The sequence below is a fragment of the Rhinolophus sinicus genome, linkage group LG13 (assembly GCF_036562045.2).
Source record: "Rhinolophus sinicus isolate RSC01 linkage group LG13, ASM3656204v1, whole genome shotgun sequence".
NCBI lineage: Eukaryota > Metazoa > Chordata > Mammalia > Chiroptera > Rhinolophidae > Rhinolophus > Rhinolophus sinicus.
In genome coordinates this window covers 30,960,472-30,974,767 of record NC_133762.1, presented here as the reverse complement: position 1 = coordinate 30,974,767, position 14,296 = coordinate 30,960,472, and the positions used below count along the sequence as shown (strand labels likewise).

The window sequence follows — 14,296 nt, the reverse complement described above, 5'->3', positions numbered from 1 at the left end:
TGAACACATCAAAATTACAACTAAATTATAAACCTGGAGAACCATCTGAAGTCTAGCTGAACAGAAGCTTTACAACTAAAGATCTAAAGAAGTAGCCGCATAAAGACTGGTAAGAGGGATGTAGATGCAAACCAGCTGGCCCCAAACCTCCATGTGGTGCTTGAGAATCAGGAAGGACATCTCGGCCAGGGAGGTTCCCCAGGGAGGAGCGTGGGACCCCAGCCCCACCCCAGGATCCCCAGCCAGGAGTACTGCTGCCAGGAAGAGGAGCCCCCACAACATCTGGCTGTGAAAAACAGTGGGGATTCTGACCTTACAGGTGGTACAGAAGGCTGTGGGCAACCCAGATGTCCTCTTAAAGGGCCCATGCACTCACCCTGGGCTCACAGGCACTCGCCCTGGGCTCGGGGGGAGAAACAGTGATTCGGGGGTCGTCAGAGGCATTTGGGGGGCAAACTGAGGTGTGTGGCCTTGGAGGGAGGCCTGGAGGACAGTCAGCATTTTCCCCATGTGGATCCTTCTCCCGTTCCACCATCAGACGGGCACTAGCGTTCCTGTGTGAAACCCTCCCCTACGCTTAAGGCCAAATCTGAATCTGATCGGCCTGGTGAGCTCTTCAATTCTGCCCTGCTGACTCACTGAGATCCTGCCACACCCAACTCCCTACCACAGGAGGCTTCATTGCCAAGTGAACCTTACTGGAGCTCGCAACTGGCAGCGGGCAGCAGCAAACCTCAGTGTGTCCTGGCTTTCTGCAGAGCTACTCCAGGCCCAGTACTGGTGGCAGCTGTCTTCAGTTCACAGTGTGACCTCTCCCACATGGCTCCAGGTCCAGCACAGGCAGTGACCAACTGTGGATCACTTTGTCACTCCTACCAGGTAGTCCCTTACCAGAGCCTGCACCAGAGCCCCTCCCAAGAGGGCCCCGAACCAATATACTTGGAGGTTGGCTTCAGACCACAGAAGAGCATCACCTAATTAGTCCCACAAGTAGCACACCCAAAGGGTGGTCTAAATAGGCACCAGAGACCAATGGGGCAAATCCTGCACTGTGTGGTAAGCCCCCTAGCACAGCAGCCTGTAAGCTGCGAATATGGTCAAACCCCACAGCCAGTCAGACTGAGGATAAACACCAACCACTGACATATAGCCAATAGCAATAAGGCTATATAACAGGAAGGTACACACAACCCACACAAGGGACACAGCTGGGGCATCCAGCACTGGCGATCAGGGAGACTGTGCCACTGGGCCCCACAGGACACCTACCAACCATCAAGAGACATAGTAGTAGATCTACCTAATACATAGAAACAAACAGAGAGACAGCCAAAAATGAGGAAACAAAGAAATATGTCCCAAAAGAAAGGACAGGAGAAAACTCCAGAAAAAGAACTAAACAAAATGGAGGCAAGCAACCCACCAGATACAGAGTTCAAAACAATGGTTATAAGGATGCTCAAGGAACTTAGCGAGAACATCAACAAAGAGATAGCAAGCATTAAAAAAGGACATAGAAACCATAAAAAAGAACCAGTCAGAAGTGAAAAATGCAATAACTGAAATGAAGAATTCACTAGAAGGAATCACCAGCAGACTAGATGAAACAAAGGATTGAATCAATGATTTCGAAGACAAGGTAGCATGAAACAATCAGAACAGCAAAAAGAAAAAAAGAATCCAAAAAAATGAGGATAGTTTAAGAGACCTCAGGGACAACATAAAGCATAACAACATTCCATCATAGGGGTACCAGAAGGAGAAGTGAGAAAGCAAGGGATTGAGAACGTATTTGAAGAAATAATGACTGAAAATTTTCCAAACCTGGTGCAGGAAACAGACATACAAGCCCAGGAAGCACAGAGTCCCAAACAGGTTGAACGCAAACAGTCCCTCACCAGACACAGTATAATTAAAATGGAAAAGGTTAAAGACAGAAAATCCTAAAAGCAGCAAAAGAAAGGCAACTAATAACTCCTAAGGGAGCTCCCATAAGACTATAAGTTGATTTATCAACAGAAAAATTTGCAGGCCAGAAGGGACTGGCAGGAAATATTCAAAGTAAGGATCCACGACCAAGGGTACTTTACCCAGAAAGGTTATTATTTAAAATCAAAGGACAGATAAAGAGCTTCCTAGACAAGAAGAAGCTAAAGGAGTTCACCATCACTAAATCAGTCTTTAAGATGGAAAAAAAAAGAAATATGAATAATAAAATGGCAAGAGTTACATATCTATCAACAATTACTTTCCATGAAAATGGATTAAATGTTTGAATCAAAAACATAGGGTGGCTGAATGGATAAGAAAACAAAACCCTTACATATGCTGCCTACAAGAGACTTACTTCAGATCGAAAGACACACACAGACTTAAAGGCATGGAAAAAGATATGTCATGAAAATGGAAATGGAAAAAAAACAAACAAAAAGGTGGAATGGCAATACTTACATGAGACAAAATAGAGTTTAAAACAAAGGCTATAACAAGAGACAAAGAAGGACTCAGTAATCCCACTTTTGGGTATTTCTCTGAAGAAACCCAAAATGCTACTTCTAGAGGATGCGTGCATCCATATGTTCACTACAGCATTATTTACAATGGCCAAGATGCGGAGGCAGCCTGGGTGTCCAACAATGGAACAATGGATAAAGAGGAGGTGGTACATATATACAATGGAATATTGCTCAGCCATGGATGGGAATGGGTTCTTGCCATCTGTGTCAGCATGAATGGACCTGGAGGGCATTGTCCTAAGTGGAGTGTGTCAGACAGAGAAAGACAGATGTGATTTCACTTACATGTGGAATCTAAAGAACAAAATAAAAAAAGAAACAAAACAGAAACACATTCATTGATACAAAGAACATTTTTACAGCAGCCAGATGGGGGGGCGGGGTTGAGAGGGTGGGTGAACAATGGGAAGATTAAGAAGTACAAACTGGTTGTTACAAAATAGTCATGGGGATGTAGGGTACAGCAGAAGGAATATAATCAATAATATTGTAATAACTATGTATGGTGTCAGATAGGTACTAGATTTATTGGGGTTATAGATGGGAGGGGGCCTGAGGGTGAAAAAGGTGAAAGAATTAAGAAGTACAAATTGGTAGTTACAAAATAGTCATCGGGATGTAAAGTACAGCATAAACAATATAGTCAATAATACGGTAACAACTATGCATAGTGCCAGGTGGGTACTAGACTAGTCAGTGGGACCACTTCTTGAGTTATATAAATGTATAACTACTATGCTGTACACCTGAAATTAACAAAATAATATTGAATGTCAACTGTAATTGAAAATTTTAGAAGAGAGGAAAAGGTGAAGGGTAACGAGAGGTTCAAATTTCCAGGTATAAAACAAATAAGTCACGTGGATGTAATGTACAGCATGGGGAATATAGTCAGTAATATTGTGATAGCATAGTATGGTGTCAGATGGTTGCTGGACTTATCACGGTGATCACTTCTTTAGGTAAATAAATGATAAACAACATTGTGTATACCTGAAACTAACATAATATTGTATGTTAGCCATATTTTTAATAAAAATCTTAAAGCAAAGCAAAACAAAACAAAACAAATGATTACAATATGGCCCTCTTCACAAGAAAGACAGATGCTTAGAATTCAGCACCAAGGACTGTGCCCCAACAGAAAGGAATGCCATTGTGTTCTGTAAGAAAGCACCAATAGGGTAAATATGACGTTACTAATCTGATCAAAACCCCAACACAAGTGCCTATGAACAACTCACACTTTATGAAAATACCTGGCAGGACTCTGAGCACCATGCTTCGTAACGCACATCAGACTTGGACTCTCCATCGTGTTTAAACGACTGGATTAAAACACTCCACATGTATATAGATCGCTGTCGAGTTTACACAGTGCCTTTATCCTCATCCTAATCCTAATAACAGTCAACATTTAATGAGTGATCTCCACACAGTCTTAAATCCAATGATTAGGTTTTTTACATATTATTTCTGTTGATTTTTGGCTTCTCCCCTACTAGAATGTAAATGCTATGAGGACAGGAATTTTTTTGTCTGTTTGGCTTGCTGTTTTATTCCCAGCACTTAGAAGTACTTTTTTTTTTTAACATATAGTATGTGCTTGATAGATGTTTAATTAATTAATTAATCATCCTTAATAGCCACAGAATAATATCTGAACCCTAAAATTCTCTTACCTGTGACTGAAATTTGCACGTAGGGCTGGGAGCAATGAAATTGATTAATAGTCAATTATTCAATCTGGACCACAACTATCTTGTAACAAATGACCATTATGCTTTCCTTTAACTTGTTTTAGTTTAATACAACTTTGTTTCATCCTTTGTTTTTAATCTTCCAGTGACATAGGTTTGCTGAATCCTGATTTTTAATTGACCCAAGATATATTTTCCCTCTTTTATAAGAGAAGCAAAGCACTACTTAAAAAAAAATCAAATCCAGTGCTTTTGGATTGGGTTATAGTTGCTGAGTTTTACATTTACTTACATAGTTTCCTTTGTTTCTCCCCCTTTTCTTTGTAGATTGTTGTTTCCTGGATTTTCAATTACAGTTTGGAAGGCTGCCTTTGTGTTTACAAACTATACTTAAAAAGAATTCTCAGTATCAAAAATAAAACAGCAGTATTTGTTCCATTCTGTCTAAAGTGGAAAAATTAGCAGATTTTTATTTACACCCATCAACCCTCCAACTCTCTCAGATTTTGTTGACATAATAGTGAATTACAGACCCAGATCTCAATTGTCAATTTTCACATTATATATCTTCTCTTGAAGTAATGAGTTTTTATATTAACCTTCTATTTTGTTACATATTTAGAGCAACTATTTAGCTCTACACTATGTCTAATTAGTTGCCATGCTCACTATGGGTCATTTTACTCCGTATTTCTCTAGTCTTGATTTCTTTATTTTGATTCATTGCTTGGCCAATTGCTCTTTGAATGATTCATTAGAAGCTGGCCATGTGGGAGCCCCTGGATACCGAGAAGATCTTTCTGATGTGTTTGCACAAGAACAACAACTCGGCTGGTAAGGAATTTGTGGGTTATAACATTTTCTCCTCAGAAATCCTCCAGGCTTCACTGCACTGTGTGCTGCCCTTTTTGATGTGGAGAAATCTAGGTGGGGCAGGCACTGATTTGTTAGATGGAGAATAGCTTTTGATCTCCTCTGACCCTTTCACCCAACTCTTTCTTTTCAGTAAAACTTAATACTAAATACAGTAATTTGAAGCAATGGGGAGTATTTCTCTTGCTAGAACACTACAACACTCTGAGTGCCCAGGGCCCACAGCTTTTCCTCTGTGTTCCTCTGAGGCCAACTGTATATACCCTCAAGACACCTGGCCTAAGCACCTGTCCAATTCCATTCCTGGGTGTGTTTCATTACTGCAAATCTTAGTTCCAAAATGGGAGTACTCACGGGGTGGGAGCGAAGGCTTTAATAATTAACGGCCTTGCTCATCTTGGAAGCAGAAGTAGAAACTGTTTCCTACATGAGATAGCTTCGGAGTGTGGTGACTTTATTTTCAATGGCAAAACCCCATGTCATGAGAAGGGGGAGGGGGTCTGTCGTGTGACGTTTGAGGAGCAACATTTCTAGCAGCCTTCCTGCCTCACCTGGTTGTCTGCTCAGGGCCAACCACAGTCCTCCTGGAGTCCATCTTTCAGTTATTTTGATTCTATAGCCTCGATCTCTTGCTGGGTGTTTATGAGCCTCTTGGGAGGAATGTGACAGAGTGGGAACTGAGTGTAGCGATGACTCTTATTCACAGCATGGAAACCCAACAGCATGGAAACCCTCTTGATTTGTTGCCAAGAGCAGGGAGAGCCACACCTTCTCATACTTGTGCTGAACCAGTAAGCTGGCCAGTATGAGATGCAGAGAACCAAGAACAAGATGGATCCCTAGATGCTTCTTCCCATCGTTATGTCTTCCTCCTCAGTACGTCAGTGTTTCATGCAGAGGGAAGACCAGATGGACAGGTGGAAGGCAGGCTGGGAGCTTCTCTATGGAGTTTTATATTCTCTGTGAGGAGTGTTGCTTGAACCAATAATAAATGCAGAACTGAAATACCAATGTGGAATTTAAATGGGTCTGTGGACATTTTAAATGTTAATTAGCTCCTCCAACCAGGTTTCTTGCAAGGTAATGACTGTCACTAACAGACTAAACGCTCTGTCTTGGCCACCAGAGCCTGCACAGGCTATTCTCCACATACTTCAGCACATCTTGCTTTTGTCTCAGCTTTCCCTTCTCCATTGAGCGTCTTGCTTTTCCAGATACACTGTGAAACATGGCACATACCACACTCCCTTAAAATAAGCTCTTGGATGGCACCTTCTATAGAACTGTGATATGAACTATAGGGGCCTAGCATACATCTGTGTCCATTATATATTTGTTAATGAAATATGGAAACCTGGAGTATGTCCACAAAAGCACCTTAGATGGAAAAAGAAAACCAACTTGTGTCATAAGAGGAACTAAAGATATTTAGCTTGTAGAACATAAGACCAGATGGGTGTGTTTGTGGAGAGGGGAAGCCGATGATAGAAAAGATCTTACATAACTGAAAAAAAAAATACCACCTGAGAAAGTGATAGCACTGATTCTTTTGGGCCCTGAGGGTATGGACTGAGGACAACGGGTCCAAGGTACAATAAAAGATATATATAAGTCAGCTCAATGAAAAAGCTTTCGTAGCGCCACAGCCCCCTGAAAAGATCCACAAAGTTTCCACCTAAAGAAGTGAGTTCTCTGTCATTGGAGGTATTCAAGAATAAACACTAACACCAGTTAACTGCGATATTATAATGTTGATTGAAGCTCTGTTTTGTGTGTACGAGGAGGAAGGGTGGTATTGGATGACCTTTCAGATCCTTTCCAGCCTTGTGATTTTGTGATGTTATGACAGGCACGCCTCCTTGACCAATGAAATATGTGACACAAAAAAAGGTTACCTCATCTTTGGGAGAACAACATTTTCTAATGTGACTAACGGTAACGATAAAGGAGCTAGTATTCACTGATTGCCATTAAAATATGCTTAGTACATTCACAGATATCAAATTGATGGGTACTATTGTATAAACAGGAAATCAAGACTCGGATGGGCCATGTGATCTGCCCAAGTGAAACACCTTTTTTTTTTTTTTTTTACCGTAATACTGAGGTCTACAAACTTTTTCTGTAAAAGGCCGTATAACAAATATTGTAGGCTTTATGGGGCATAGAATCTCTGTGTCAACTACTTAACTGTTCTGTTGCTGCACCAAAACAGCCATAGGCTACGTAAATGGCACAATCCCCTGGGAGCCCATGATTTGTGAAGGACGGTTTCATTGCAAACTCTGTGAGCAGAACATGGGTCTGCACTCAAAGGCCATTGTATGGTGAAAGGAGCTTTAGAACAAAAGGCAGGAGGCTGCTGTCCTAGTCCTAGTTCTACTTTTACTAGCTAGGGGACCTCCTTGGCTAAGCCACTTTCCTTTTGGAGCCTCAGTTCTCTGCTCTGAAGAAATGAGGGAATAGGACTGGATAAAAAAATAAAAAAGAAAGAAAAGGCATTACCGTACTAAAAACAAAGCACCCTATTTACAAAAAAATAATAAAAAAGGTTTGAGGCTGGATTTGGTCCATGGACCTTAGCGTGTCAACGTGTCATTTGAGAAAGGGAAAAATACAAAAGAGACAAGAAATGGCCTCCGTGTGGCCATACTTACTCCATTGGCTTTGCTGAGTGCCTGGAAGTAGATGCTGTAGCTTTTCAGAGGGGAAAGAGGAGGGTTCCAGTAGCCATTGTAGGTCTTATTGTCACCCACTGTAAAAGGCTGTGTGACAGGCAGGTTGGCAGGCTTCAATTCAGCGGCAAAGTAGTGCAGGGAATCGAGGTTGGAGGCGTTCCTATAGCTCACGGGCACCGCGAAACACTCAATGATGTCAGCTGCCCTCCGTGACTTCTGCAGTCTTTCCTCCTTGACAACCAGCTGATAAACACTGGACAGGACATAAAAGAGGCAGATGAACAACCATCTGGAGGGATGGACTTGTTAGTCACCAACATCACTTCTGTCTACAACGAAACCTCCCTCCTGAGCTTCAGACTTCTGCCTCCACTGCTTTGTAGAAATCTACCTCCATGTAGACGTCCCAACGCCAGCTCACCTTGGAAACATCCTTAGTGCAACTCAGTCCCAACCCCTACAAACCTGCCTGCTCCTCCTGCGTTTCTTCCTTAGCGAAGGAAGCGCTACCCATCAAGGGCCCCGGTCTTGGATGTGGGGCTCATCCTCAAGTTCTACCCACCTTGTTCTTATGCTGCACCTCTAATCCACAAGCCCGGTTGGCTTAACATCAGCAGTTTGCTCCCGCTTCTCCATCTTTTCCCTCTTCTCACTCGTAATGTTACGGTTCGGCACTTCCTCACATCTCACCTGGACTCAACTGATCTTTTTGCCTCTAATTTATCTGATCAACTAACCAGTCCAGCCATTGATCTTCCTAATAATGTAATACTGTCCCTCTTCAAATACGTTCATAGGCTCTCCATCATCTGAAGGACAAAGTCAAAACTCCTCATCCTGGCATGGGGCTTGCAGTCTACCTTTCAGAAGGAAGCACTACCTTTCAGGTGGCCTCATGAGTGTCAAGCTGCAGTTAAAGAGGAAACCCGGACTTTTTATTCATAGTTCACTACCCTTTCTTTTTTCTCTGCCTTCCTTCTTTTGCCATAAGCCAACGCAATGTACAAAGGGCCTTCTGAGCAGTTTTTATTTGGCAGCCTAAGCTGCTTAGCTCTATCCCACCCAGCTCAACGGAAATCACAAAGAACAGCAAAGGATTGTTGGGGGATTCAATTGTGTTGCCAACACAGGGTTCACATACAATTGGGATTAATGTGCCAAAGTACAGCCACTGAGTTTGCCGCTTGTCCGTTCAGAGGCAAATTTGCAATTACAGCCAGAAAGCCGTAAACCATTTTGTCATATAAATCTTTTTGTCAGTGGATCCAGCCTCTCTCAAAGATGAAGGAGGACAAGAGAAGAAATGGCACGTGTGTGTGCTATTTTCCTCACCCTGACACACATGCTTGAGGAAGGGGTGTGGGAAAAACCTTGAAAGTGGGTATTATTTTTGTTTCTTGAAGTAACTTTATCTCATCATCATTCTTTAGAAATATATGCTTATCAAATCTCTTTTCAGCTTGTTGGTAATGACAAATATCATACCTAAATGAGATCAACCCTCCAACAGTCATATCTCTAGTGCAAAAGAAGTGGTTGCAATAACTATTCAGGGTTATTTCTAAGGGAAAGGGATTTTTTTCTTTAGCAGAAAAATCCTGCTAGTGTGAGAGAAGAATAATTTAAAATGCTCTCTTCATAAGAGCTTTTACTCACACATTTTCCCCTCCTGTGACATTTCTATTTCTCCCAACGATAAGATAGACATATACGACCATATTTGCATAACTTGTTTTCAGGGTCTTATCTTGAGGGACCCTGAAAACTATGCTGCAGCCCCACCTAACCACGCAACATCAAGGAGTTGGTACCTTCTTTCACCTCCTTGGACTTTGCGCCCTCACTGAAGCTCACTTTCAGTGTCCAATGCTCATCCTCTTTGCTGTAGTGATTCACCCCCACCTCTCTTCACCCCAACTTTTCAGACTCAGGCTTGCCTGCAACTTCCACCTTTTAGTTTCAGTGTCTCCTGAGACAAGAATACTCTCCTCTGGTCCCAAGACCCCCAATCCATAGAGGGCAGTGCCTCAGATGCCTTTAAGAGCAAAACTTGCAGGAATCCCTCAGGCTTTAAAGAGCCCTGCAGACAGGCCCTCCTGCTACCTCTGATTCTTGAGCTCATGCTTCTCTGAGAGGGATCAGGGACCTGTCAGAGCTATCCATCCATCACCATTGACACATCCTGGCCCATTTTCTATATCTAGGGAAGGGCTGTCCCCATTCGGAATGCCGACATCGGATGACAGAGTGTGCTGCAGCAAACAGGTGAAGACCGCCTGACTTCAGAAGAGCACACATGTGCTCATGTTCTCCCAGAAATAGGCCTGTTTTACCTCAAGTTCTTCCAGAAACAGACCCTGAGCCAAGTTTCCATGCCAATGATGTGTGAAGGAAGTGGACTCAGGAGAAACCAGTAGAATAAGGAAGACAAGAGGGGAGGAAGCCAGGCAAGAACGCGATTTCAGGTGAAGTGCCAGTCTCATTGTTACTCCAGCGAGCTCTGGAGCATAAATTGTACTCCAGAGTTTGTCTCATCTCAAGCCAAGGGCTTTTGGGCCTTCAGGACCAATCGGTATTGGTTATGGACTCCACTGCAGAGACATAAACCCCTAGGCACTCCCAATTCCGTGAGTGGGACAGAAAAGATGGCTCTGGTAGACTAATGGCAAACCTTCAAAGAAGGTCACAGCTGAGAACAATTTGAATCAAAACACATAGAAGTTGGGGGATGGGCACACTGCAGGAAGGGGGCTATGGAGGGGTCTGAGTGGGCGCCAACAGTGTCCCCTACAGGGCAATTGTGACCAATAACCTCATGAAACTTGCATAAGAGCAGAGGTCCAGTTAAACAAGGTAGTTTCAGCATTTGTTTCCACCCCACGTAGCTGAGGCAAATGGTGAGGTTCCACCGGTCACAGTGCCTTTTCCACCACCGTTTTGTTTTTTTTCTATTATTATGATATTGTTTATTTGGAAAATTTGTTTTACTTTTATAGTTGTACAAGAGCCACAGGTACACGGAATTGATAAATATGTACGAATCTAAAATAGCTAAGTAATTGTAAAATAAAAATTGTGTAAGTCCAGTGGGCGTGCCTCCAGGCAGCCCCCACATCCTTGGGTGGTCCCATTGGTCATCGAGCCCACCTTTGCTTGCTGGCACCACAAGGGGTTCAAGCCTTACTGTGCCCTCTTTACCAGGATGGTAATCAGACATTAGAAGGCAAGATCTGGGTACCCAGTAAGCTCATTGCTCCTGTGGTGCCATGGCTTCTGTGCCCTTGTATTGGACAAAATGAAGAAATGTATTTTTCAAACATCAAAAATTCATACTGATTGTTCATACTGATACCACCAATATCACTAACACACGATTCTTTCTCACCTTCCCCATTCCATATTTGTCTTTCCTTTTTCTTACAATGAGAACCCTCTATTCCAACACCAATATTTTGTACTCCTCCACTCTCTCACAGAATCCACACAAATTCACCAGAATTCCCTCATCAATACCACAAGCAACCTCAGTACTCATAAATAGAGTTCAAGATGTCTGCTGCTCCAGCTCCTTCCCAAACAATTCAGTCCTGAGCTGTTAGATAGGGCAGTGCAAGGCAGGCATCTGTATGTGATAGGGGGAGCCATGATGGGGGAAGCCATGATGGCCCAGGGTGGGGAGCAGAAGCCCACCCAGCATCCCTGAGACTTGGTGAGGTGATCTGTGAGATCAAAACTAACCTCAGAACAACACTAAGATATTATTTGTCTTCTGTACATTTGGTGTCTCACAAGTGTACTGTGGAGTTCTTTAAAAGTTACAGGACTTCAAAACTGTATGAGGCTGAATTCTCTTTATTTACTTCAATCTAACAACATAATGTAATAGTTTGAATGCAGAAGCAGATATGGAGTCTAGCAAACTTCGAGTCCACCAGGTGTTAAAGATTATCAAAAATGTAAAACAATGCTACATTTCTCGCTAAATCATTTTTGTTTTGGAAAATAATTGTTTTCATACAAATACTTTCTGTTACCATGCAATAGGTTTACCACTATTATTTTAAATAAAAATAACTTTTATTTAAAATTTTTTCAATTAATAAGTAATTTAAAAATTTCTCAGTTTTATTTTCTAATCTGGTAGATTGATTATATATGACTCATATAAATTAAACACAAGGTTCTTAAGTTCTGTACCCTTTGACCACCAATCTGCTTTCTGTTTCCATGAGTCTATTTTCTATGGGTTGGCATTTCCAGCATAATTGAGGTACAATTAACAAATAAAAATTGTATATATTTAAGGTATACCATGTGATGCTTTATGTATGCATTGTAAAATGATTGCCACAATTTAGCCAATTAACACATCCGTCACCTTACACAGTTACCATTGTGTGAGATGGGAATGCTTAAAATCGATGCTCTTAACAAATTTCAAGTATAAAATGCAATATTATACAGATCTCCAAAACTTATTCATCCTGCATAGCTCTTGGACCAACATCTCCCGATTTCATCTACCTGTTATCCTCTCACAACCACCATTCTACTCTCTGCTTTTTGAGTCTGACTTTTCTTTCGATTCCAACTATAAAGGAGATCATGCAGTGTTTGCTTTTCTGTGTCTGACTTATTTCTCTTAGTATGACATCCTTAAGATTCATCCATGTTTTTGCAAATGGCACGATTTCCATCTTCTTTTTCTTAAGCCTGAATAACACTCCACTGTCTATAGATACACCACATTTTCAATTCCAACAAGGTCACAGGATATAAAATCAATATACAAAAATCAATTATATGTTTATCATTAGCAAGGAGCAATCTGAAAATGAAATTAAGTAAATAATCCCATTCACAATAGTATCAAAAAGAATACTTATAAATAAATCTAAGCAAAAGGATTGAAATATTTGAACAACGAAAAGTACACAACATAAAAGAAATTTAAGATTATTTAAATGGAGAGACATTCTTTGTTTATGGATTGGAATGGTCAATACTGTTAAGATGGCAATTCTCATCAAATTTATCTATGGGCTTAATGCAACCTCTATCAGAATTCCAGCATTCTTTTGGCAAAATCTAACAAGCTAACACTGAAATGTATATAGAAGTGCAAGGATCCATAACAGGTAAAACAATTTTAAAAATAAGAACAAAGTTGGTGGGCTTATAGTTCCTGATTTCACAACTTATGAAAATCAATACAGATAGACATACCATGTTTCCCTGAAAATAAGACCGGGTCTTATATTAAGTTTTGCTCCAAAAGATGCCTTAGGGCTTATGTTCAGGGGATGTCATCCTGAAGAATCATGCTAGGGCTTATTTTCCAGTTAGGTCTTATTTTTGGGGAAACACGGTAGCACAGACATAGATCAATGAAAGAGAATTGAGAGCCCAGAAATAAACCACTACATTATAATCAATTGGTTCTTGGCAGATGCAAAGACAATTTGATGGTAAAAGGTTCATCTTTTAAGCAAATGATGCTGGGTCAATTGAATATCCACATGTGAAAATCTAAACTTAAATTTATACTAACACAAGAACTAACAGAAAATAGATCATAGTCCTAAATGCAAGAGTTCATAAAGCTGTAAATGTAGAAATATAAAGCTATAAAACTTCTGGGAGAAAAGATAGAAGAAAAATTTTCATGATATTGGATTAGGAAAAGGTATACAGATATGACACCAAAAGCAGGATCCATTAATGGGGAAAGAATATAAGTTCAATGTCATTAGATTTTTTTAAAATTAGGCTTCAAAAGACACCATTCGGCAAATGAAAAGACAAGCTACATATTGAGAGAAAATAGTTGCAAATCATAAGTATTGATAAGACATATCCAACATACATAATGACCCATTGCAACTCAATAATAACAATCAAATTAAAAAATTGGCCAAAGATTTGACTTGACATTTCACCAAAGATAAAATACAAGTGACTAATAAGCTTGTGAAAAGATGGCCAACCTCATTAGTCATTAGGAAAATGTGAATTAACACTGCAATGAGAAACTACCATGCACATGCACTAGAATGGCTATCAGTAAAAAGACAGACAATAGCAAGTGTTGACAAGGATCTGGAAAATCTGGAACCAGCATACATTGCTGTGGGGAGATAAAATGGTTCAGTCACTTTGGAAGATAGTCTGGTAGTTCCTTAAAAAGAAACATAAAACTACCTTTTACCCAGCCATTCCATTCCTAGGTTTCTACTCAAGAGAAATGAAAAAATCATATATGTCTACACAAAACTTGCATACAAATGTTAATAACAACATTACTCATAATAGCCAAATTATTAAAACAATCTGAATTTCCATTCATTGGTGAACAAATAAACAATATGTGGTGTGTGTGTGTGTGTGTGTGTGTGTGTGTGTGTGTATAAATACTCGGCAATGAAAGAAACAAATTACTGATATATTCTACAAAATGGGGGACGCTGAAAAACATTATGCTAAATGAGAGAAGCCAGATGCAAAACACTATGCATTGTATGATTCCATT

At 40.8% G+C, this 14,296-nt stretch overlaps 1 protein-coding gene across 18 annotated transcripts in view; it reads right to left on the bottom strand.

Moving 5' to 3' along the window:
- PTPRT (protein tyrosine phosphatase receptor type T) overlaps nucleotides 1-14,296 on the bottom strand; it is a 1,016,018-nt gene that overhangs the window by 200,695 nt on the left and 801,027 nt on the right. For all 18 annotated transcript variants that reach the window (XM_074318312.1, XM_074318303.1, XM_074318302.1 and 15 more), the window contains exon 12: nucleotides 7,747-8,020. In XM_074318312.1, the coding sequence (XP_074174413.1) occupies nucleotides 7,747-8,020 (274 nt within the window). The remainder of the gene's footprint in view (nucleotides 1-7,746; nucleotides 8,021-14,296) is intronic.